This window comes from Ostrinia furnacalis, unplaced genomic scaffold (genome assembly GCF_004193835.3).
Source record: "Ostrinia furnacalis isolate ACB-3 unplaced genomic scaffold, ASM419383v2 OfSCF0593, whole genome shotgun sequence".
Classification (NCBI taxonomy): Eukaryota; Metazoa; Arthropoda; class Insecta; order Lepidoptera; family Crambidae; genus Ostrinia; species Ostrinia furnacalis.
Window position 1 is genome coordinate 5,974 of NW_021130832.1, and position 26,085 is coordinate 32,058.

General features: G+C 36.2%; 2 protein-coding genes across 6 annotated transcripts; both read left to right on the plus strand.

Moving 5' to 3' along the window:
- Positions 1 to 1,508: 1,508 nt before the first annotated feature.
- On the plus strand, positions 1,509 to 9,193 carry LOC114366243 (uncharacterized protein C1683.06c-like). 4 transcript variants are annotated; one of them, XM_028323047.1, is made up of 8 exons: positions 1,509 to 1,641; positions 1,736 to 1,837; positions 2,341 to 2,440; positions 6,764 to 6,932; positions 7,605 to 7,721; positions 8,196 to 8,332; positions 8,682 to 8,871; positions 9,062 to 9,193. In XM_028323047.1, exons 1-8 carry the CDS (start codon positions 1,559 to 1,561, stop codon positions 9,184 to 9,186), a joined length of 1,023 nt encoding a protein of 340 aa, XP_028178848.1. In that variant the 5' UTR covers positions 1,509 to 1,558; the 3' UTR covers positions 9,187 to 9,193. The 4 variants fall into 4 exon arrangements, with proteins under 4 accessions (XP_028178848.1, XP_028178851.1, XP_028178849.1 ...); XM_028323050.1 differs by lacking the exons at positions 6,764 to 6,932; positions 7,605 to 7,721; positions 8,196 to 8,332 and adding exons at positions 3,478 to 3,646; positions 4,611 to 4,727; positions 5,250 to 5,386 and having other exon boundaries at positions 9,062 to 9,187; XM_028323048.1 differs by lacking the exon at positions 6,764 to 6,932 and adding an exon at positions 3,478 to 3,646 and having other exon boundaries at positions 9,062 to 9,187.
- Positions 9,194 to 9,356: 163 nt separating this feature from the next.
- LOC114366245 (uncharacterized protein C1683.06c-like) lies at positions 9,357 to 16,089 on the plus strand. 2 transcript variants are annotated; one of them, XM_028323054.1, is made up of 8 exons: positions 9,357 to 9,784; positions 11,607 to 11,708; positions 12,110 to 12,209; positions 13,019 to 13,187; positions 13,375 to 13,491; positions 13,759 to 13,895; positions 14,717 to 14,903; positions 15,934 to 16,089. In XM_028323054.1, exons 1-8 carry the CDS (start codon positions 9,768 to 9,770, stop codon positions 16,056 to 16,058), a joined length of 954 nt encoding a protein of 317 aa, XP_028178855.1. In that variant the 5' UTR covers positions 9,357 to 9,767; the 3' UTR covers positions 16,059 to 16,089. The 2 variants fall into 2 exon arrangements, with proteins under 2 accessions (XP_028178855.1, XP_028178854.1); XM_028323053.1 differs by lacking the exon at positions 9,357 to 9,784 and adding an exon at positions 10,702 to 11,031.
- Positions 16,090 to 26,085: the final 9,996 nt, after the last annotated feature.

The window sequence follows — 26,085 nt, forward strand, 5'->3', positions numbered from 1 at the left end:
TAATAAATAATTGTTTTAGATAGAATAATTTTATTATAACAAACTTGTACTTACTTTAGTTCACATTAACATACCTAGTAGATTTTGTGTATTTATTAATCAAATAACCTGTGTAATGTTATTAAATTTTAGTAAAATAATTATAAGACTACCTACTAAACTTTTTATTGTTCTGTGCCACTAATATAATATGAAAATGTTTTTACCCATATTTTTGAATAATGTGTAATAAAACATGATGTTTTAACTATAGTTTTGTTTTATTTTTGAATAACCAAATTTATATAAAAAGTGCAGGCTTAGAGAACAATTTTGAAAACACAATAATTAAATATATAGCTGCTGAAAAAAATCCATAAGCGATGCATAAAAAAAGTACCACGGAGTGATGTCATAACACGAAGTTTGTATCAAGCGTTGTGGGAAAGTACATTAATGTTATTGTCAAAGAAATATATTTTGGGGAGTTTTCATGCTATCGAAGTAATTAAGTTATTCATAATTTCTATGATGGAAGGGGCTATTTTAAAAAGCCAAAATAAAATTTGGAAACATGCCTTAAACTAAGTACCTTCTCGTAGAATGAAAGGTTACGTAACAAACAAGCATAATTCAGTTTATGGTTTTTTTTTAAATATATAGCTATGTGCGCTCTTGTGAGGCTAATTAATTGAACCCAGAAATAGACAAAAGCGACCAACTGTATTTTATCGTATCATGAAACAAAAGAACGTCTACCCACAAGGTGGACCAACGACATCTTAATGATAGCAGGAAGGCGCTAGACGCAGGCCGCTACCAACCGGGCAACATGGAAAGCATCGGGGGAGACCTATTTACCTATATTGTAGTGTGTACCTATATTGTATGTCATAATGTTTTTTTTTTTCCTTTTTATTTCTGTCTTTCCATACCATGTCATATTGTCCTGAGGGTACTATTTTATCCTACTTTTGGTACTTTCTGTTTGTAATGTGTGTTTCTGTTATGCAAATAAACGTTTTATCTATCTATCTATTTTCAGCCGTAGATGATGACGATGAAACAACAGAAATTAGAATAATAATCTATACTATTTATACTAGTCTATACTTCAATACTAATATTATAAATGCCAAGGTACCTCTGTCTGTCTGTCTTGCTTTCACGCCTAAACCAATGAACTGATTTTGATGAAAGGCATAAAGATAGTTTGGGGCCCGGGAAAGGACATAGGATAGTTTTTATTGCAGTTTTTGAAACAGGGACGCGCGCCATAAAGTTTTTTCTGTGACAGACAAAATTTCACACGGGCGAAGTCGCGGGCGAAAAGCTGGTAGGTAAATAATATTTTTTGAAATACGAATAATAGATAATGTCCATGAAACCTATTTTCGCTTGCTTATTAGTAAATAATTACAAACCAAGCGTAACACTTGAAACAGCTGTTCGTACAGTCCCCTTTTGACATTAGATAAATTTAAATAAACACATCTACTGATTCCGATTTATGTTATTTCCCTAATAAATCTCAGTTTATGATAACGTGTGCCTGCATCAATACGCGTCTTGTTTCTGGATGAAACGAAAGATGTACCAGCGAATAGTGTTAATATGTTTCATATTTTGTGGTTCTTTTCAAACGTGTTTATGCACAGATAGGTATTGATTTTGGTTTCATTCTTTTTTCAATCAAAAAGTTTTTAAGATCACGGTTTTATTATTCGTACTAAAAGTTTGACTAAAACTTTTTTAGCATAAAAAATGAAGGACTAAAATTAGTCATAGACAACGATGCAGGCGGCGACGACGCTATTGCGATTTTTGAAGCTATTTTATACGAAAAGTATTTCAATGGGTAAGTAAAACTTTACTTTTGACTTATAAGTAAGTATTTCCCGTCCCTAATGAGATGATAAAATGAATAAACATAATCTGATAAAGAAATATTTTGTATTGGAAGAATTTGTGATAAAATTATTGCTTAATCCAGGGATAGATTTGTGATTAAAAGATTGATGACTTAAAAATTGAGATTGATGGTGAAACCATTTTCACCATCAATCTCAATTTTTAAGTGACCCCTATGGTAACACTTAACAGAATTTTTTTTTTCATAGGGGTCACTTAAAAATTTGAGATTGATAGTGAAAACGGGCATGAGATTACTAATATAAGTTTATAACTTTTTTATGTTCGTTACATGATGAATAATAAACACACTGGGCGTTTTAAAGAAAATTAAGATCAAATTATTGCTATTGTCAAGACATTTCAATTACTTACTTAACGATTATTAGAAATGGTTAGTATGTAGAAGTAAGAAGTATGTATGTAAAGAAGAGAAAATTATCTTTTCAGACCAAAATTGGTAGCTCTCACTACTGGTAATGGAAACACATTCGAAGACAATGTGGTGGTTAATAACCAAAAGGTTTTGAAAGTCGCTGGCCGGCAAGATGTAAGTTCACAATCATCTCCTTTACCGTTTACTATTGTAGTGAGATACTTAGGCTGAGTTGCACCATGTAACTTTAACCGTAACTACAACGATAACCGGTTGTTTTTGTATGGAGTTTGACAGATTTTTGACGTTTGTCAAAGTTAAAGTAAGATGGTGCAACCCAGCCTTAGTCTCTAATTTCTTATTAAGAGTAGGCGCACTCCGTTGATTTTTCGTCGGCCGATAGTTTAGTCGGGCAGTTGATCAGTATGGGCATGTATGGGAGTGCGCACACTACGCCGATTCGATTTGGCCGATTCTTCATACAAATTAAAATCGGGCACAACTATCGGCCAACTAAAAATCAACGATGTGCGCATACTCTAATAGTATTGAATTCAGCCAGATACCTTTACCGTTTACTATTGTAGTGAGATACTTAGGCTGAGTTGCACCATGTAACTTTAACCGTAACTACAACGATAACCGGTTGTTTTTGTATGGAGTTTGACAGATTTTTGACGTTTGTCAAAGTTAAAGTAAGATGGTGCAACCCAGCCTTAGTCTCTAATTTCTTATTAAGAGTAGGCGCACTCCGTTGATTTTTCGTCGGCCGATAGTTTAGTCGGGCAGTTGATCAGTATGGGCATGTATGGGAGTGCGCACACTACGCCGATTCGATTTGGCCGATTCTTCATACAAATTAAAATCGGGCACAACTATCGGCCAACTAAAAATCAACGATGTGCGCATACTCTAATAGTATTGAATTCAGCCAGATACTATTTGATGAAATCTTCCTACAGTAGTGTAGTGATTACTGAAATGCTATCACTCAGAACAACAACATGTAATTTTTGCAACTAAATTGATGTTTTGTCCAGTTATGGTGCCTGACAGATTTATTTTGGAGCAATGAGGATTCTAAAGATTCGGCTAATCTGATGCGTGCTGCCTGCGTGCGCGTTGGCGATGGCAATCAGTAGGATCGCACCTTAAATGCTGCATACTACCTGCTGATAAAGATTTAAATACAAATCCTGATTACTCCCCAGATCCCAATCTACAGAGGTGCTAGATCCTCATTGGTCCACACACCCGCCACTAATGCGTACTATGGAGTCGACGGTCTTGGGGACACGGGAGAGAACTTCACAGATTTGGGACCAGTCCAGGAAGAAAATGCTATCATGCGCCTCATAGAACTGTCTAAGATGCATGAAGGTATAATGAACAATAACCCAGATAATGTTTGTTAGTGTAAATAAAACATTTTGTAAAGTAAGTGACTTTCATCACCTTAACTTTAACCGTAACTATACTCAACATCAAATAAACCGCACCTTCTGCGACGGGAACTTTAACGATTTTCTTCTGACACAATCATGGTGCCCCAACAATATTGGTGTTATTTGAAAGCCCAATAAATATCCTTAAAGAAAAACACATTTAATTTCTTAATAAATGATTAAAATATACCACAAATGTGACTTGAAAAAATACTTCACTTTGGGCCCACCTTTGGGATCAATTAGACCAATTTTTATGGTTATAAAACCAAATAATGATCTCACGTGTCCTCTTTAACAGATGGATAGCGATTAATCCCAACTTAACAGTTTTATAGCCATAAAAATTGGCTCAAGTGTAACTACCTATTTTTTGAAGAAGTGACTCTGGATCCTTCTAAAGACACATTTTTGGGGTAAAAACCTTTCCTTTAATGAAATGAAGGTTAGAACTAGGCTTTTAAATGGTGCCAATATTGGTTGGAAGTGGGGATGCATACGTTTGAAAGTGCTTGTCGCGGGAGGTGCGATTTATTTGATGTCGAGTGTATAATTTTAACCGGTGTTTCTGTATATAATTTGACTTTGACGTTTGTCAAAGTTAAGGTGGTGCAAACCAGCAATAACATTTTTGAAAAACATGGTTTTGTCCGCGAGATAATCCGTTTGTCACAGAAAAACCGAGTTATTTCATAGTTGTGATTTTCATAGTAAATAAATGGTTGAATGAACGGAATGCATGATCAATGTATGTATTTTCCCTTCCTACAAAAAAAAAAGAGAAATCCGCCTATTGGAAACTGTAACGTAAATCTACGTGAAATATTTTTTCAGATCATGGAAAATTTGTGCTTAAACTAACATAATAATAGTATTAATATTGTTTCTCTTTATTTCAGGTCGTCTCATCATAGTTACTATTGGGACGTTAACTAATATTGCTTTGGCAATCAAAATTGATGCTCAATTTTTGAATCGACTGTCCCAACTCTATATTGCAGCAGGACATATTCACAGTAAGTTAAATTGAAGAGTTGGAGGCGGAGGTGAGGTGTAAGAAAGAGTGGAGAGGGGGGAGAAATGAGGAAAAATAGGATGATTGGAGAAAGTGGGGGGAACTGGAGGAGCGAGAGTGGCAGCACGTGATAACTACTATCTGTAATAGACCGAAATTGAAGCGGACATCTACTTACCTATTGTTCTAATAAAAAATACACAAAATAGTTCCCTAATTAGATAGATAGATGATAGATAGATTTGCAAAACACATTGACACACAAGAAGCAAAAAGTAAGATTAATAAACACAGGAGTAGCAGGAAAGATAGAGCACATTACAAAGAGTAAAAAAGAAAATCCTGCGCTAAGGTATAAGTGCCGTAGGTAGCGATGCAAAAAAGCAGAGACCTCAGTGTAGACACTGCTTTAAAATGAGCTGAACACTGATTTTCAGCTCTTGCTTGAAAAAATAATTCTGTTTTGGGCGTTCCTTATTCAGTTATTAAATTAATAATTAATTGTTGAAATTCCTTTTTGCAGGTGATATCCACCCACAACCAGAATTCAACGCTTTAATGGATGTAGAAGCATACCATATCGTTGTAAAGAATGCAACTCCGGACAAAGTTACTGTCGTGCCTTTTTCGCAGACTCAGATCTTTCTGAATTACACAAGAGTAAGTCTCACGGGCTGGAAGACGTAGCGTGGGCAGGCCTCCTACTAGGTGGACCGACGATCTGGTAAAGGTCGCGAGAAGAGCCTGGATGCGGGCAGCGCAGGACCGTTCATTGTGGAAAACCTTGGGGGAGGCCTTTGTCCAGCAGTGGACGTCATTTGGCTGAAAAAAGAAGTCTCATGACCTGATCTTATCACTCAAAAATTTTCCATAATAAGACACTAATGAGACTTCAGAAAGAAGAAAGTACTGCAGTAGACTACCAATGGCTTATATTACGATAGAGGTATTCAGAGGGAAATAATCTGTATTCTTGTGTCACAGTGTTTGTAACAAAAGTCCTCCGAAACAGCTTGACCAATTCTTTGAAAATGTATGTGTGGCCTAAGCATAGCACGTAAAATATTTTTCATACCCTGTGATAAGAGTTTTTTATTATTAGATAATATTATTTTGTATTCTGTGACAAATAGAGATCCACACGACAAAAGTAAATTAAATATTCTATTTCAGACTTGGAGACAAGAAACCCTAGGTGCTATTGACAGTGAGGTCGTTAGAGCTATGAACAAGTACGAACAGGTGTCTCTTCGAAGACCTGGAAGCAGATGGCAATCGCTGGACCCGTCGGCTGTCGCTGCTGCCATCAAGACAGAACTGGTTGATGAGTATAAGTACTCCCAGAACGATATCATACTTTGCGGTCAGTATACAGTTTAGTTGTCCCCCGGGACAAACTTGACTTTCACTGGTTGGGTATTTATTGGCGGTCAAGCTGTAGAGCCTGGCTATACAGGAGTTGCAGCGCTCTAGAGGAAGAGGTATCTACCAGGAAGAAAATAATTAATTTTACTGTTTCTTTTTGTTTTTTCAGGAGATAAAAGAGGCTTAAATACTAACAAGATTGTGGACAAAGAACATGCAAACGTTAGAATGATTTATTCAATGAAAGACGCCGAATATCAACAATTTTTACTTGACCTATTTAGACGAAAGTAAAATAAAATGTCATTAAACAAAAAAAAAACTTATTTTGTACCCTAAACAAACATAAATACCACAAACATGCAAACCATACATTTTCATTATTATTGTTTACATTCTGCAANCATTTGATGAAATCTTCCTACAGTAGTGTAGTGATTACTGAAATGCTATCACTCAGAACAACAACATGTAATTTTTGCAACTAAATTGATGTTTTGTCCAGTTATGGTGCCTGACAGATTTATTTTGGAGCAATGAGGATTCTAAAGATTCGGCTAATCTGATGCGTGCTGCCTGCGTGCGCGTTGGCGATGGCGATCAGTAGGATCGCACTTTAAATGCTGCATACTAGCTTATAAGATTTAAATACAAATCCTGATTACTCCTCAGATTCCAATCTACAGAGGTGCTAGATCCTCGTTAGTCCACACACCCGCCACTAACGCGTACTATGGAGTAGATGGTCTTGGGGACACGGGAGAGAACGTCACAGATTTGGGACCAGTCCAGGAAGAAAATGCTATCATGCGCCTCATAGAACTGTCTAAGATGCATGAAGGTATAATGAACAATAACCCAGATAATGTTTGTTAGGGTAAATAAACAATTTTGTAAAACATAATTTACCATGAATTCGTCTGCGAGAAATTCAGTTTGTAACAAAAAACCGAGTTATTGATACTTTGTTATTTTCATAGTATAAATAACGGTTAAATGAACAAAAAGCATGGTCAAGCTATGTATTTTCCCTTCCTACAAAAAAAAAGAAATCCGCCTATTGGAAGCCGTAACGTAAATCTACGTGAAATACATTTTCAGATCATGGAAAGGATAGTGCCAGGGTTTAGACCAAGTGCTGCCCAGAATCAACCCATAGTGCATTTTGTTCCTCAGGCCAATACACATTAGTATTGGCCTGAGTTTATAGCCGAACGCTGAAGTGGTCGGAGTGGCCGACTCGAGATCCGAGGAACGCGAGTTCGAATCCCACTGCCGCTATCTATTATATCCCGCTTGACTATTGTGGTGAGCCCACTCGTAACACAAGCTTATTTAGCTTAACACGAGGGGCTAATGGGACTATTAGTAATTTGCGCAATACAAATTGCTAAAAATCTTTTTAAGAAAAATGTGTAAACCGAAGCGCACTAAAATGGATACCATGGATTGGTTCTACCATTTCTGCTTTTAATGAAACATAATAATGTATTATTTTTTGTGATTATTTCAGGTCGTCTCCTCATAGTTACTATTGGGACGTTAACTAATATTGCTTTGGCAATAAAAATTGATCCTCAATTTTTGAATCGACTATCCCAACTATATGTTGCAGCTGGACATATTCACAGTAAGTTAACATGACAAGAGGTAAATTAAAGAGATGAATGTAAAGTGAATGCAGAAGTTTAAAAATGGGAGAGTCGGAAAATAGTGGCGAGAGTAGGGTAAGAAGGCGAGTAGGGCAAGAGTAGAGTGGATAAAGTAAAGCCCAGTTTCCACAAGAGCGGAGAAGTGTAGGGCCGTAAAATGTTTCTATAGAATTTAACTGCGGTGGCGCCGCGGATCTATGCGGAGCGGACAGGTTCTCCTCTCCGAAATAGTGAAAATAATGAAATCTGATTGGTTATTCAAGACACTTCTCTGCTCCGCTCCGCTCTGTTCCGCCATGTTGGAAACCGAAAGATGAGCGGGAGTGGAGTGGAACGCCTTAAATATCTTCCCTTATATTAAAATGAAATTAAAAAAAAATCATCCAATTTCTGTTTTGAGCCTTATTGTGGAGGTGACATTATTGAAATAAACATTGTTTAATGTTTTGCAGGTGATATGCACCCACAACCAGAATTCAACGCTTTAATGGATGTAGAAGCATACCATATCGTTGTAAAGAATGCAACTCCGGACAAAGTTACTGTCGTGCCTTTTTCGCAGACTCAGATCTTTCTGAATTACACAAGAGTAAGTCTCATGACCTGATCTTATCACTCAAAAATTTTCCATAATAAGACACTAATGAGACTTCAAAAAGAAGAAAGTACTGCAGTAGACTACCAATGGCTTATATTACGGTAGAGGTATTTAGAGGGAAATAATCTGTATTCTTGTGTCACAGTGTTTGTAACAAAAGTCCTCTGAAACGGCTTGACCAATTCTTCGAAAATGTGTGTGTATAGTAGGCCTAAGCATAGCACGTAAAATATTTTTCATACCCTGTGATAAGAGTTTTTTATTATTAGATAATATTATTTTGTATTCTGTGACAAATAGAGATCCACACGACAAAAGTAATTTAAATATTCTATTTCAGACTTGGAGACAGGAAACTCTAGGTGCTATTGACAGTGAGGTCGTTAGAGCTATGAACAAGTACGAACAGGTGTCTCTTCGGAGACCTGGAAGCAGGTGGCAATCGCTGGACCCGTCGGCTGTCGCTGCTGCCATCAAGACAGAACTGGTTAATGAGTATAAGTACTCCCAGAACGATATCATACTTTGTGGTGAGTATACAGTTCAACTTTTCTCCGGGACAAACTTGACTTTCACTGGTTGGGTATTTATTGGCGGTCTACAGCTTGACCGCCAATATGCCTGCCGGCCTGGCTATGCAAGAGTTGCAGCGGTCTAGAGGAAGAGGTATCTACCAGGAAGAAAATAATTAATTTTACTGTTTCTTTTTGTTTTTTTCAGGAGATAAAAGAGGCTTAAATACTAACAAGATTGTGGACAAAGAACATGCAAACGTTAGAATGATTTATTCAATGAAAGACGCCGAATATCAACAATTTTTACTTGACCTATTTAGACGAAAGTAAAATAAAATATCATTAAACAAAATAAAAACTTATTTTTTACCCTAAACAAACATAAATACCACAAACATGCAAACTATACATTTTCATTATTATTGTTTACATTCTGCAACCATCTGCAACTACCTCAACTTTTATTATTTTATCTCTACTTTTAGTTTTTCTAACACGAACTAAATAGCACGTGACTGCTACATTTATACACACACAATGCCATTATCAAGGCGAGATCTGTCTCTTTCTAACGCATTATGTAAGAAAAGGACAAGGATACTATGTCAAACGTAAACAGTATTGTTCACCAGTTAAACAGAGACCTATATGAATGCAAATTTTAGACACGAATTGAGCTTTGTTACAAAGAGATAAGATCTAACAGTTTAACAGCTGATAATTCACAAATAACACGGGCTGTTGTTGAGTCATTGCACTCTTCATTTTGAGGTTATTTGTCAGAAATGTTAGAAATACGAAATTATAGAGACATTTTATGAATTGAGATTTATGTTAGAAACAGTGTGTAAGTGAATGTTTTGTAAAAACATTTTGTTTGAAGTGAAAAACATCTATTATTCTTAACTCCAATGGATGCTGCGACAAAGTAAGTATTTTTATTTTTATCTGCATGTTTTGTTGTCTCTACATCAACAATGACTATGTTGTAATGTATATTATTTAATTACTTGTGCATATCAAACTAGAGTGATATTTATAACAGTTATCGGTCTAATACTCTGATCGATCGGAATTGACAAGTGTAAGAGCTCTTTCAAATTAGACGTTTTTTGGTGGTGAAAACGGGCATAAGTTTTTTGTAAATAACTTTAAAAAATCGAACTGACTAAGGCGGGAATCGAACCCACGACCTTTCGCTTGTCGGGCTCGACTAAGTTTCTTGCTGCTTCTTTTCAAATATTATGTTCCATTTATTGTTCCGAAGTAGTGATAGGGTTAGAGTACCTAGGTAGTACTGATTTATTTTCTGTGCTTTTACCTTTTTAAAAATAAATTACCAATGAATAATTTAAAAAAAACAATGTATCAAACACTACACGATTAGGCTTACACCCCTTTGGTCGGCATGACTGTGCAATAGTCACTCAATCTCTTACGATTATGATAAGTTAAGAAAAAAATATGATAACGTTACATTTTTTATCAACATTTTTATGTTCTTATTGAGAACAGCCAGCACATTCATTTTATAGACGTTAAATCGCTAGTGGCCGCTACAATTTGTGGAAGATATCTTACACAAATAGCCTGACGGATAAGATAGCTGAAGTGGCTATGAGCAGGGCACATAGTACACAGATCTGACGGCCGATGGGACGGCAAGGTTTAGGAGTGAAGGCCAGTTACTTGAAAACGCAGCCTGGGACATCCACTCACAAAGTGGACCGACTACCTCATGATCATAGGAAGGCGCTGGATGCAGGCCGCTACTAATCAAGCGATATGGAAATTATTGGGGGAAGCCTATATATAGCAGTGGACGTCCTGTGGCTAAAATGATGATGATGATGCATATATTTTGTATTATTCATCGAGCACCTTCATCATTCATCAACACCTCCAACCTCCAAATATGCAGTTATAACGTAAGCTCCCGCTATCCCTCCTTGTAGGCAGATTGTGTTGGTTTTTCTGAGTTCTTATTTTTATGGGGTGTTTGTTCTCGTTTGGTTATACAACTGTCAAGTTCACAAATCACGGGGCAATTGCTGGGCAGATATTACTGATACAGTGTAGTTTATCTTGAGATACGTAACAAAACACGCGTGTGTAAATTTGTAATATGCTGAGAGTAATAATATTTGTTTGTTTGTGTGTTACTACGGCTGATTTGTAAGTCATGGTTTTAATTTTTTTCTGGCAATTTTAAATAACAAAATTAACAAGTTACGTTTCCTAATTATAATTTGTAGGTAACCATGTGTAATTCCTCAAAAACAACATTAATGAAACGAATTTAAAAAAATATTGGTTAATTCCTACATTAGATAAATAATAATCTAAAAATCTCATTCTTATTTCTAATAATATTGTTTAAATTTAAATTTTTATTGAATATTCCGTAAGAATGAAAATGATAAAAAAATTCAAGCAAGTAACTGATATATTATTACTTTAATGTCCCGAAAGACTGAAGAGTAGGTACAAGTAAAGGAAGTAAAAAAAAATATTTCTCTACATTGGGTTATTACCAAAAAAATATATACCTAGGTACCGACCGAATTTAGAACCTCCTCCTTTTATCGAAGTTGGTTAACAAGCTAGATCCTTTCAAGTAAGAACAGATGACAGTACATCAAGTTAAATACTGTAGCATCTTATATAGTTAGTAATAGGTGTTATTTTGCAACAACAAAGTTTAGTCAGTTGTGTTGTATACTGTATTACTTTTTATTGTTGATTTTCAGTTCTGAAGTAAAGAAAAGTAAATTAGTCATTGACAATGACGCAGGGGGTGATGACGCAATGGCTATATTCCTCACCTTGTTATATGAGAAACACTTCGACGGGTAAGTCCCAAGTTTGATTACCAATAGAGTCAACTTTCTTTTTAAGAAATCCTTGAAAAGACCTTGAGAAGAGTATTCTTTGAAAATGTTTATGCAAATGGTATTTTTTTTATCACTGTAAATACATTTCATTCGTTATTTTGAAATTCTACAACTTATCAAAATACCTACAACATGATATAAAAGTTTAATCAACTCTGTCTGTAAGGTCAAGGCTGTAAGTAATTTATCTGAAAGAAATAACTGTATTTATAACTCAAAAAGATAAGAAATAAAGGCACTTTATTTTTATACAATCAGCATTTCATAAGAGACTGATATGGCAATTTCAGTCCAAATAACTGAACACTTTAAGGTTCATTTCCCTTCATCCTAGAGCTAACTGTCAAACATGATTCCAGGCCAAAGCTGGTGGGACTAACAACTGCAAACGGGAATACACCAGAACACAACGTATATTTCAATAACCAAAGAATACTTAGAATAGCTAACAGACAAGATGCAAGTAACTTTATATTAGCTTGGTTTGGTACTGCATTAATAAACATCATCATCATCATCATGTCAGCCATAGGACGTCCACTGCTGAACATTGGCCTCCCCTAATGCTTTCCACGTTGATCGATTGGTAGCGGCCTGCATCCAGCGCTTCCCTGCTACCTTTACGATGTCGTCGGTCCACCTTGTAGGTGGACGTCCCACGCTGTGCCTTCCGGTACGCGGCCTCCATTCCATAATCTTGCTGCCCCATCGGCCGTCAGTTCTGCAACTAATAAACAAACAATGGTAATATTTACTAATTATTAATAAACAAGCATGGTAATATTTAAGTACCACATGAATGGTAGGCAGAAGATCCATTCGTTCATTTCAGCCAAATGCCGCCAATTTGTCCAGGAGTGGGACAAAGATTTCCACCTCCTCCAAGGATTTCCACAGCGACTGATCCTACGCTGCCCGCATCCAGGTATTCTAATGTTCTGGTGAAGTTTGCTGGAAGTACTTGGAGGCAGAATATAGGAACGTATAATTAAATAGAATAGAATAGAATAGAAAACTTTTTATTTGCAAGAAAGGTAGGATACAAGCAGGTAAGACATAGATTAAAACAGAGAGAAATAAACAAGTGGACAATTATATTCTCAGCGTACATCAAGACCTCCAGGGCTTGTCTTGAAACTGATTTTCAGCGGGAGCCCTCTGTTGTCACGGCGTACCCCTGCTGACGGAGATGCAAGAGGAGAAAAAATGAAAATAAATCAAGAGTTTTATCAATAATCGTCCTTTAGTAATAAGGATCTGTATTCCAGATACCAATCTTCAGAGGGTCTAAATCCTCACTGGTGACGACCCCAGATGCTGGCGCGTGGTTTGGAAATGATGGTCTCGGAGATTCAGGTCTCAACTTTGATGACCTGGTGCCAGCACAGGAGAAGAATGCTGTAACAGCACTTTTAGATCTGTCTAAAACTTATAAAGGTAAGTCACAGGTTCTTATAAGAAAGGATTTAATTAATGCTCCTGACAACGCCACTCTTGTAGCGGAGTTTTGGGCTGATCCTGTGTAGGTTTTTGTCGACACGATAAGAAGAAGAAGATAAGAAAACTGAAATAGTTATAATATTACACATTTACAGTGTTAATGTAAGAAAATTTACTGTTACAGGTGACTTGACTGTACTCACTATCGGGACACTAACGAATGTAGCGTTAGCTATAAAAACAGACCCTGAATTTCTAGATCGATTGGACCATTTGTACGTGGCTGCAGGTCACATTCATGGTAAGAAGCAAATCTTTTCTTCTAAGTCACCATGCTACGAGTACATAGCTTCTAGATTTTCTTCCTATTATGGCACCTATAGTTTAGTAGTTTTGACAACCGTAGTCATTATCCTCAATTTACCCCTTTAAATTTGTCAGACTTTAGAAGCCGCTATAGGTTTGGCCCAATCATGGATATGCCCACAGAATCACGAAATCAAAGAATTATTTTAATCGATTGTAAAATTATTACCAGTAACTTAAAACCTTTTTCGATACTTTGCAGATGATGAAAACCCAGATGCGGAGTTCAATGCACACATGGACGTGGAAGCTTATCACATAGTAGCCAAGAATGCGAATCCCGATAAAGTCACTTTCTTGCCCTTCTCTCAAGTTATGACGCATTTGAATATTACCAGGGTATGGATATTTCTTTATTTAGTTATAGTCGATAGCAGATGGGCCTCATAAGAAGGCTCAAGGTCACCCAAAGAGCGATGGAGCGTGCTATGCTCGGAGTTTCTCTGCGTGATCGAATCAGAAATGAGGAGATCCGTAGGAGAACCAGAGTGACTGACATAGCCCGCAGAATCGCTAAAATCAAGTGGCAGTGGGCGGGGCACATAGCTCGAAGAGCTGATGGCCGCTGGGGCAGGAAAGTTCTTGAGTGGCGACCACGAGCTGGAAGACGTAGCGTGGGCAGGCCTCCCATTAGGTGGACCGACGATCTGGTGAAGGTCGCGGGAAGTACCTGGATGCAAGCGGCGCAGGACCGGTCTTTGTGGAAATCTTTGGGGGAGGCCTTTGTCCAGCAGTGGACGTCTTTCGGCTGAAACGAACGAACGAACGAACGATAGCAGAGCAGACAATACTGCCGTGCTAGTGATATCAGCAGTAACTCCAATATTTTGCTGTTAAAAAAGCTCCTGTCAGCTCATCTGAAATAGAGTTCATTATAGTTTGACTAAAAAATTGAGTTGTTGCTGATATTGTTAGCACGGCAGAATATTTCATAAGATAGGTATCGCAGTGATTAGCTTATTGTGCTGTCGTCAGTAGATCTGCCTTCAAACACCTTTTATAGCTGCACTGTTCTTCTAATACTTTATGTTTTGGTCTACTAAAGGTCATAGCAGACTTATCAACTCGGAAAAGAGATGATATTTTGTGTAAACTTCTCTTCACAGTCATTTCGATTGATGTCTCCTTAAGAGTTTTTGAAGATTTAAAATATTTTTTAGGCATGGAGAGAAGAAGTCTTTGGAGCAATTGACACGGACATCATCAGGGCTATGAACCAATTCGAAAGGGTGTCGCTACCAAAGAGTGACAGATGGCATGCTTTAGACCCTGCAGCTGTGGCTGTGGTGGTCAAACCGAGTCTAGTCAGCGAATATCAGTATTCCAAGCATGATATACATTTATGTGGTAAGTAGCATTATTTATATACGAGTAGAGGCTACAATTTTATTACACCTTAAAGCATTTGTCGCACTGGATGCGATCTTTGATCATCATCATCATTTCAGCCACAGGACGTCCACTGCTGAACATAAGCCTCCCCCAATGACTTCCACATCGCATGGTTGATAGCGGCCTGCATCCAGCGCCTTCCTGCTACCTTTATCAGGTCGTCGGTCCATCTTGTGGGTGGACGTCCCACGTTCTTTGATCAGGTCAAAGTTAAGACAGCGCGTACCTGTCAGTTTGCGTTCTTTGCTTGTGGCAGTCAGATCGCATCAATACGAAATGTATAGAGACCGACAATGTCGTTCATACGATGCGGTCAATTTGACCTGAACGCAGACCGCAGAACGCATCCAGTATCGCAAATTATTTAGTATGGATTTAACTGCTTTGTAGAGTGGTACGTACATACTTGCTGCATGGCGCATGCTTCTGTCGTTGGGTATTAAATTGAATAAACTGTTCCACCAATTACCCACTTATGTCTAGGTAATTGGGATGATAAACTTAGATATTTTAAATTGAATAGCATATATTGACCCCGGCGGAATTGGAACCCGCAACCATAATAGTTGGCGTTTCTGTCACCTACCTAGAGTCACACCCACCTACTCGCATAATCATTACGATATAATTACGTGGATTTTATCAACTTCAGAAGATAATATGCCCGTGCATTTCATCTAAAATCTAAATAATCGATAAGATTTACATTAATTAATTTATGTACTTCTTTAGAATAATTTTCTAAAGAAGTGACTTCGATAATTTTTTTTTAATTTTAGGGCCCTCGCTCGCCCACGGCGACTTTTTCGGCGACAGCATCGCTACTAACGCGCGTTAGTCGCATTTGCAACGCACTACAGAAGTGATGCCAACGCGCTACTAACGCGCTACAGCAGAGCGACTGCATCGCTAAAAAAGTTGCCGTGGGCGAGGGCCCTTAGAAAAGTTTTTGGCAATGATAACAACAAAAACATTTTTGTTTCAGGTCAAAAAAGAGGATTGACGACAAACACTTTTGTGGACAAGGCAGATGCAAACGCAAGGATCGTGTATTCATACAAAGAAGACGAATATAAGAAATTCTTGTTGGATGTATTTTCTAGAAAATGAAGATAAATCTGACCTTAAACTTGCGTTTTAATTAAATGATTTTCTGATACGATAAATGTTACTAAAATGTTAGTAATTATTGCACCCGAGCAAAAAAAGGTAGAGCTAACATCGAATATTTTTTACAACTATACATGGACAAACGTTGTATTATATTAATGTTATTAGATCAGAATTATAGAATTATGAGCACATAAGGTAGATTATAATTATTTATTTAGGTACTCTGTACAGAAATCTACAGAACAAAGTCGCGACAAAGGCTATAAAAAATATTTGAAAGCGACATCTACAAGTAATATTTGAAACTAAATCATATTCCTCAAACTTATTCAGTTTCATCATTTCCCGCAAACCCAGAACACATAGTTTGGAAAACTGAACACAGATGGCGTTAGAAGTTAGAGATTTTTTTCCTAAATTCCATGCTGAAATAAAAGTAAAGTGACCTGACAATAAATGTGTCTTAGCAAATAATATTTTTATGGCCGCTATAAAATCATAGCCGACTCTATGCAATGAGAATAGAACGGCTTTTCATGGCCTACTTTATGCAATAAAAACTATAAAGTGGAAATTTGTCAGAGCAAGATTTTGTCGAAAATATTTATGGGTAGGTACTTAGGTACATTAAAAATAAAGTTTTGCTTACTGCAAATAATACAGTCTACTGATTATAGAGCAAATAGCACAGTAAACAATACCTTACCTCCTCAGATCAGTCGTCAGGTAGCAGTTATAAATTATAAAACGTCCATTACTAGGTTTAAAAAAAACTATTAAAAATAAAAGAGTCAGTAACTAACAAAGTTGATTGCTTTTTGTCTTATTTTTGATCATATTTTCAGTCAACAACATACTAAAATATTTTTGTTAATTTTTCAGTCGACAACACATCTAAAATTTTAATAGCACATAATAAAATTACAACATTTAATTAATAGCATTGTTTTTGTTTTTTTTCTGCTTTATATATTAAACGCGTTTTTTTAACTTTTAAACTGAAGGGTTTTTTCATTGCAACCCATCGTGAAGTTAAAATATCAAAATTAAATGTAAGCACTTAGGAAACCAAATTGGAATGGGAAATCTCAGTTGGTGAACTCTCATTGGAGTTTAAGCTTTAGCCTGGGTAAAGTTAATAGCTTAGAAGTAGTCTTCATATAAAAGGTAAGTAAAAACTACCAAAATAAATACAAATTGATTGATGAAGAATTTGGACTCACATGTATAATGAGCCAATTTTTTAACGAATGGAAAAATTAATTCCTATTTATTTTAAATTTACATGCACATAATATTAGAACGGTACATAAGGCGGACTTTATGTCTTTCGGCATTCTCCTCCATTTACATTCTGAAGTAAACATTTAGTTAACTTGTTTAGATCAAGATAAAATGGTAAAAAATATTTAGATTACGTCTACTTTTTATTTCTACAAATAATTAAGTGAACAATACCACCTTTTTCAGATTTTCTTTCTACCTAACACCATGCCAAATGCCCCTTGGCAGTGTCCGTGCCAATTGACGGTTTTTATTTGACATCCGGGCACCCTTTGTACCCTTATTCTGCCCGAAACCTGATTCTATTCTTCTATGCTTTTTCCGTTACCTGTCTTATCAGAACTTAATTGACTGTCGATCGCCTTAAGCGGGCTCAAATCATCTGAACCACTCTTTGTTGGCGATCAAAAGGTGTCAAAGGAATGATTAATACATTAAGGACTATTTTACCTATACCTTCCTATATTTTGTATAACGATATGATGGATGATTTGTATTCTTGATTTGAGTTTTATTTGATAATTTTGGGTTTTGTGATCATAATCATGGAATATTCGGACTAAAATACTGGTTACGTTTTTCTAGTAAATATTAAGTAATCTGTATTCTGTATTTTATCTGTAATAGTGACTGATTTTCTTGCGCTTCTTCTTCTCAGCACTGGCCCATTTATTGTCCCGACGCAGGGTTAATACTGGGACGTGCAAAAGTGCTTTTTAAAAGCCTATTTGCAAAAATAAATGAGTTTTTTAGTTTTTATTGCATAAATTAATTTTAACAGTACCGGTAACCGCTTTAGCTGATCTGAATATTTGCTTCTGTTTGTTGCTTGTAGCACAGCTTGTAGTTACTTCAGCACTATTAGTCCAGCGGCGGATGGGTTCGAACCGAACTACCAACCCTCGGTACATCCAAAGTTGGTACGATATCGACACAATTGGGCTATTGTCGCCTCTACATTCAAGTTTTTGAGATCTAAATTAAATAATTAAAACTCGTCTCAATTTCAGTCAGAGAGTCGTTCCTGTGATAGGTCTAAATAAAAAAAGTAAAATCCTAAATATTGAATTGTGCTTTGAGCTTAATTCTAATAAACCAAAAATGCTTTGTATCATATATGTGTTACATAAACGAGTACACAGAAGATACTGATCTCATTGGAATGCAGACTATTACTGTCGTAAAAACGCTTTCATCATCTAAGAACTACAAAGTGCAGGTGCGTAGGACCACAGAGTAGAGAAGTGCAGCTAATTTGCTTTTATATTTATAGTTTAAAACTGATGAAGAGGAAATTAATCTCGTTTGAGGTTCAAAAAAATGTTGCGGCCTATAAAGTTAACATTACCTATTTATGAATAAAAAAAAATTGCAACATAGAGCCTGTTACAACTTACATTAATTACACAGAATTGTAATTGTTATTGTAAATTATTAGACAAATCGATGTGTTTACTAAACAGTTGTCAGAAGGAGAGCACATTTTGGCTAATATACGCCTAGCTAAACGGACCGACGCGACTTCAAGAAAGGGAACTTATGAAAAAAGTGGGATTGAAATAGAGTAGTCTGTAATGTCAATGATGATGATTATTCTAGCTAGTAAGATCGCAACTACTTATTCAAATTATCAGACCAGTTACAAACAGAGTAATGTCATTCTTTCTACTGCACATTCTACACTGTGACACAATGCACTAGGTAAAATAGAGCAATTTGCTAAAAGACACCGACGGGTTCCAAGAAACGGGGCTTTGCGAAAGCTTAGTCGGATACTCGTATATGAGAGCGTCGGGACAAGTTGCAGCATTTTCATTTCTTGCATCTTCATCGGGCAGTTTGTTCTTTGCAAACTTTATGTTTATTTATGACGCTTAAATGAATCGTGTAGTAGGTTAAGCATTTTTTTTTACAATAACCGATTAAAAAGTAGAAAATAAGGCAGAATTTGTAAAATTATAAAAGTAATTAATTATGGTTTTTATTGGTTAAGTAACAGCATAGTTAATAGTAAAAGTAGTACATAATAGTCAGTTATATTACGCGCAGTACAAAAAAAATGGGATAAAACTAATCTTTTTCCTTGTTAGATTGAATCGGAAGAAGACCTTCCTGATTTGTAATTTTGGACAAGTCAAAGTCTTCATTGCATGTCACATTATTTTATAGTGGTAATACAATAGAGATGCAACTATACATGTGACGCCTTGCAAGGGCACAGGAAAACATCAGAGAAAGGGTTAATTCAAAATTTTAAAGTCCCTATTTTAAACTAACTAATCATCTCCAAAGAACTCTTGCCATATGCGTGGTATTATTAGACCGCAGAAGTTAGCAAATGAACATGACCACAGTGTCACAATCAGAGCTTGATTATGCGAACTTCTGTCGGTAAGTACAGTCACACCCGGCTTAATGTGATAATCATAACTTGCGCCATTCAAATCTCAAAACTTTGAAGGAATGTGCTTGAAAATGCGATGATACACACAGCTGTTAAGATCGTACAGCAATTTATTTATTTTCTCTTCATCTTGTAAGTAATCTTTAGACGAAGAAATAATTTTCATCATACTTTTATGTGATTAGAGTTGCCTGTGTGCTACGGAGTGGACTATATTATGAATGTATGACAATATTGAAGCTAATGAAAATTAGAAGCCTTGATACCAGAATTGGGTACAAAATAATATCAAAAAACCTGCCAAAATTTTGCTAAATAGTTTTCAGTTAGGAGACGCGCGGAAAACGCAGCGAAGGAGGTCCACCCACAAGGTGTACTGAAGGAAGACCTCATAAAGTTAGCAGGAAGACGCTGGATGCAGGTCGCTATCAACTGGTCAATATGGAAGTCATTGGGGAAGGCCCATGTTCAGCATTGGACGTCCTGTGGCTGGAATAATGATGGGAGATGCGCGTATTATAGGCTGTCAGTGATAGACCAAAATTGCTTATATGTGATAATACTCCTTAAATCTTGCTCCTCAAAGAGCATATCCGTGTGTCCTACCACGTAGCTAGAAGTTTCCAAGCTCGTAATGAACGCAATCCAGATCTGATTTCAGTTGACAGACTGATCGATAGATGGCGGCTCAAATGATTTACATCGAATTGAAACTCGACTCTTGTTTTCAGACAGTTTTCGCTTTGTTTGGGTTTAGAGTTATTGACAGTTAAAATTTTCCCCCGAATTTGTCTTAGTTTAATTGTTGGGGGACTAGACTGCAAATTGAGCTTTAGAACGTCATTTGTTTTAAGTAACATGATCGCAAAATTAATCCCTAAGATCATCTGAAATTATTAGGGCTGAATTACAAGATAATTTTCAAGTTATAACAAGCAATAACTTATCCTGCAATTTCAGTTTTGTTTTCTGGATCGAAATTAGGGGAATTTCAAAATACTGTTTCAAAAGAATGTTTGTTACAGTTAATAGGCTGACCGATTGTGTCATTTTTATGACGCAAAGTTCTGGGTAACTAGATTAAGAACTTTGTTTAAAGATATAAGAATAATAAAACAAAATTAAAAGTAAATTTGTGTACATAAAATTATAGAAAATATCACGTTTATTTTTATATAGGAACTTCAAGACAAAATGTTAAGTAACTAACACAAAAACAGTTTTGTTTTCCATCGCCAGACAAAATGAGGTCATGGACAATAAAGATTGCTGCAAAAAGTTGTCTCTGCCTCTTGATCAACGACTAAAACATAGAGCAATGGAAGTAAACAATGAAAGAAAATCTGACCATAATTTGCTTGATGTCGAAACCATGATGTCGAAATGGTTAGTAATTACATGGAGCTAGGTCACCATCATCATCATTTTTATACTGTCATTTTGTGACGAGCACGAGGTGGAAATAATGCTTACGCTGGGAGAAGCAAATACTGCGATACCGTGTTTCGGATGTGAGATCTCGGCGATAAACTTAAGTCCGGCTATTTGTGGGCGGTTTTGTGTTTCGCCTCGATGGGTCTTATTTTTATACTGCAGGGGTAAGACCGTATCTAATTTACTAGAGGCAAATGGAGGATTTGGCCTACACTTCCCATGCTGGCCAGACGTCAGTGTCTAGTCACTTTTGTCTATAAATCATGCAGGTCAGATATAATCAGAAAAGACCTACGAGGCTAATACCATAAAGATTTACGTGGCTAAGGCTTAAAACATATTTCTATGCATTTTTCTTTCACTTCCACTGGCCGCCCGTTGCTGTAGGAAGTTGCACTTCCGCCACCGTCTTTGTGCTTTTGTTAACAGTGACCTTTGAAAGCTTTAATCTCTATGATGATATAGATAAGTATATGCATAGGTACTTTACTTCCTTCTTCTTAATATTAACCTTACTTGCTTCGTATTTGCAAAAAGACTTACAAAAATGATGAAATTGTATTCAGAAAGACTAACTAAAGAGGATATAATATAGTTTTGACAGAAAATTGAAAGCAAGTTCAGTACTGATTTTGATGGCTATAAGAAGCAGAGGTCGTGGGTTCGATCCTTGCACAATACAAACATTTGCGAGCGTAAACATACTCGTAATCTGACAGCTGGTAGGTCGTGTTTTTTACTATAGGTTTTTAAATAAGATAAATCAGTTTTTATATGTATAAGATACTTTATATTCATGTCTAAAAGTATATAAGATTTCCTTAGTAACAGACTCAATTGGGGAAAATGTTCAAGAGTTAATTTACTTAAAAAATACACGAGATTCGAATTAACTGAGTTAACGCCTCTGAAATCCTTACTCCTGGTTTAAATGGTATAAGAAAATCTCTTAAAAGTTTATGCGATGAAAATAAGCTGCTATTAAATAAGTATGGAGAGGCTCCCCAAACATTGTCAGATTGATACGTTGCCGACGAAGAGAACATTATTTAGCACCAATGGAGAGACTTCCAAATAAACGATTAGACTAGACATGCTGTTTAGAATATTCTGATTTTAAAAAAAAATCAAAACAAAATGCGATCGTAAAATTTAGGATATTATATTCGTATTTAAATCAGTGAAAAACCCAACGGGGAGCAAGGATTTCTACATCGACCGGTCCTACGCCACCTGCATCCAGATACTTCCCGCATCCTTCACCAGATCGTCGTTGCACCTAGTGGGGAGCCTGCCCAAACTACGTCTTGCGGCCCGTGGTCGCCACTCGAGAACTTTTCTGCCCTAACGGCCATCAGCTCTACGATATTTAGATACTACCAGGCCTGTTCATTTCCGCGAGTTTACATCGAAAACAAAACACTCACGATGGCATCCTACAGGATTACTATTCGACAAGGCCTCACATACGAGCGAGCATTGACTCACGCATGCGTATTCTTGTGTATGATGATGGAAAAAAATAAAGAAGATGGTGTACTAAATACTGTGCAGTGTTTAACTGCCTAAATAATAATAAAAACACAGAATGTACTTTTTAACTTGCCTGAAGATACTGAGAGGTAAATAAGTAGTTAATATTATTCATGATAATTCATGCTAAATCATGTATTTCCTCCGCCATTTTCTGCAGTTTGGCACCTCACGTCACACCATTTTACCGAAGTCAGCCCTATAGCTTCGGCGCAGTACCGATCACTGATGTTTGTCAACAGAATGGTGCTTGACCCTTGAGACAAGCTAAATTACACCATATTGTTAATGACATTCAGCATATATTTTTTTTAAAACCTTCGTGAAGTAAAACTTCTGTACGTAGTAGATACTTATTATTCTTCTGTGATACTACCAGGAAAGTAGTATCCAATATACTCGTGTTTTATAATTTAGCATATTAAGCCTGTCTAGTAGAACACAGACGCGTTTGACCGGCAACTGCGCCCTAAAGATAACCTCGGCAATTTAAAATTCCGGAGTCGAACGAAATAAATTACTTGGGCGAAGGCAATCTAAGAAAGAATTTTCGTTTAAGGACTCAACACGCAGTGGAGTATACTCACCTATTGTGGGATGAGCTGTTTTACAATAAATAAAAATTAGGAATTCTGTTGGTTAGTGAACTGCTTATCATTATCATTACAAAATTACATAGTAGGTACAGTCACGGAATGAAAAGGTTCGTCAGTTTTCAAATTGATTCCTTCAACGAATCGCGAGCACATATTACCTTTTGAAACTATGTTACAGAATAATCTCGAGTTAGAGAAAATAATCTTTAACTGTTCGACAGTAAAGTTCAAAATTATTCAGATCAAAGTTGTTTGACGATTTATCTTGTCAAGAAGATTGTTATGATTGATAAACTAAAACCTTCTTGTTGGTTCAACCTGCCATTATTATTTCTTATAAAATAAAATAAACTATTGTCAATTGGTCAATGTCATCATTGCATTGCACTGATGGGATAGAAAAATAAACAAGCAAAAACTTATTTCGTTAGCAAACGTCATATTTATTTAAATGTTAGCAGCACTGTTTCTTGCACTGTTATGTTGGCAGGTTTGACTCTTACAGTACCTAGTGCAAGCAGGCCTGTTCATCTCCGCGAGTTTACATCGAAAACAAAACACGCACGATTGCCCCCTACAAGAGTACTATTCGACAAGGCCTCACATAAGAGCGAACATTGACTCACGCACGCGTATTCTTGTGTATGATGGAAAAAAATAAAGAAAATGGTGTACTAAATACTGTGCAGTATTTAACTGCCTAAATAATAATAAAAACACAGAATGTACTTTTTTAAGTTGCCTGAAGACACTGAGAGGTAAATAAGTAGTTAATATTATTCATGATAATTCATGCTAAATCATGTATTTCCTCCGCCATTTTCTGCAGATTGGCACCTCACGTCATATCATTTTACCGAAGTCAGCCCTATAGCTTCGGTGCAGTACCGATCACTGACGTTTGTCAACAAAACTTCTGACAAACTTTTTTTTTTATTTTTTATGCTAGCCAAGGCAGGTATTTGACCGCAATCGCACCTGGTGTTAAGTGAGATGCAGTCTAGGATGGTACATATCTGCCCTGTAAGTGCCTATTCACTCTCGCTTGCTTGACTCTTGAGACAAGCTAAATTACACCATATTGTTAATGACATTGAGCATACATTTTTTTAAATACCTTCGCGAAGTAAAACTTCTGTACGTAGTACTTATTATTATTCTGTGGTGCAAGCGAAAACCGACACTAAGGTGACGAACCTTTTCATTCCGCGACTGTACATATTAAACTAAGTCGCTTTCCTGTCTGTCTGTCCCTATGTATGCTTAGATCTTTAAAACTACGCAACGGATTTTGATGCGTTTTTTTTATTAGATAGAGTGATTCAAGAGGAAGGCTTTTAAGTAAGTATTACATTGTACCTGGGCGAAGTAGGGGCAGGTCACTGATTTTTAAATGATTATTGAAATTGAGACTGAAATGGATCTTCTTTTAGGAATAAATTTGCGGCATAAATGGATCGTCTTTTAGGAATATTATATTTCAAGACTTCAAAGCACAGACTATGTATTATTTTTACTCCCCTATTAAAACTCTATATTTTCCACATTGTAAGTAAAATTCATTCGAAACATCTTATAAGCTTTCCTTAAAGTTTCAGCTAGTTATCTTGTATATTAAATAAATTATTCAGCTATAATTACAGGTGAAATTAACTGCAAGATTTTTTTTTTCTTAGGCTTGACTATTCCCAATGGTGAAACAAGCCCATAATTAATTTTTCTAAAAGACGTTTCCTTTAAAGCCCTTACACGATAATAATATACCTATATTACTCGTAGGTATAATTCCTTTTCCACGTTCTTTATGTTTCGTCATATTCTGAAATATATCAATGAAAGTCAACCGACATAATATTCCTAAATTTTATTTAAAAAATATCATAACATAATTTCTATGTGCAAATTAGCTTCGTAATAATCACGTAATATCACGTACCTAATAATTACTTATAGCGTACATAAACAGCTAAACATCATTTTGATTTTAATTATATCTACCAAAGTTATTAATATACTCATGTTATTCTTATCTCGAAAAAGCTTTTTCGGAAGTTGTTTTTCATAAGTTAATTACGCCGAAAACTCAATTTAGCAAAGTTTAAAAATACTAGGCTATGAAATGGCTGATATTTAACATTAACAAATTAATATCCTGAAACTGCTCAAAGTACTCTTCCTGAGTTTAATTATATTCCAGTGGAGCCTTAGTAGGATATTCATTATTAAACTATGCTAACAACCTGATGAGGATGAAGCTTGTGTTAAGTGGATTCAAATTAATTAAATGGTCAACGGGGATTGAAAGAAAGAAAAAAAAAGCGTCTTTAATCTTAATAGTAATATAATAAATAATTAGTATTTGTATTATTCATCATCATCATTTCAGCCACAGGACGTCTACTGCTGAACATAGGCCTCCCCCAATGACTTCCACATCGCACGGTTGGTAGCGGCCTGCATCTAGCGCCTTCCTGCTACCTTTATCTGTTGCAAGAAAGGATTTTTTCCTGGCGGCTTGGTGACTGGAATTGAACCGCCACCGGTGCAGACGGAGAAGATGGTGAATTGTCTGCACGTGAAAAGAGGTTGTCCGGCTTGCAGAAATTTATAAGAATTACCGTTCCTTGTATTGAAATTAAAAATGTAAATAAAACAGCTCCCTCTCAATTGACACAAATTAATTTGTTTCGTAAGCTCGTATACAGTTAACAATTACGATATTATAACTAATGTTATAGATAGTGCCAACCTCAAGGGATTCAGGGTCACGTAT

What these genes read in the sequence shown, in the direction of transcription:
- LOC114366243 (XM_028323047.1), top strand. Translation starts at nt 1,559, where the DNA reads ATGAAACGAAAGATGTACCAGCGAATAGTGTTAATATGTTTCATATTT. An exon ending in ACTGTCTAAGATGCATGAAG is followed by an intron (nt 6,933 to 7,604) that starts GTATAATGAACA and finishes TGATTATTTCAG; the next exon opens with GTCGTCTCCTCATAGTTACT. An exon ending in TCTTTCTGAATTACACAAGA is followed by an intron (nt 8,333 to 8,681) that starts GTAAGTCTCATG and finishes ATTCTATTTCAG; the next exon opens with ACTTGGAGACAGGAAACTCT.
- LOC114366245 (XM_028323053.1), top strand. Translation starts at nt 10,982, where the DNA reads ATGCTGAGAGTAATAATATTTGTTTGTTTGTGTGTTACTACGGCTGAT. An exon ending in GGCTGCAGGTCACATTCATG is followed by an intron (nt 13,492 to 13,758) that starts GTAAGAAGCAAA and finishes GATACTTTGCAG; the next exon opens with ATGATGAAAACCCAGATGCG. An exon ending in CGCATTTGAATATTACCAGG is followed by an intron (nt 13,896 to 14,716) that starts GTATGGATATTT and finishes AATATTTTTTAG; the next exon opens with GCATGGAGAGAAGAAGTCTT.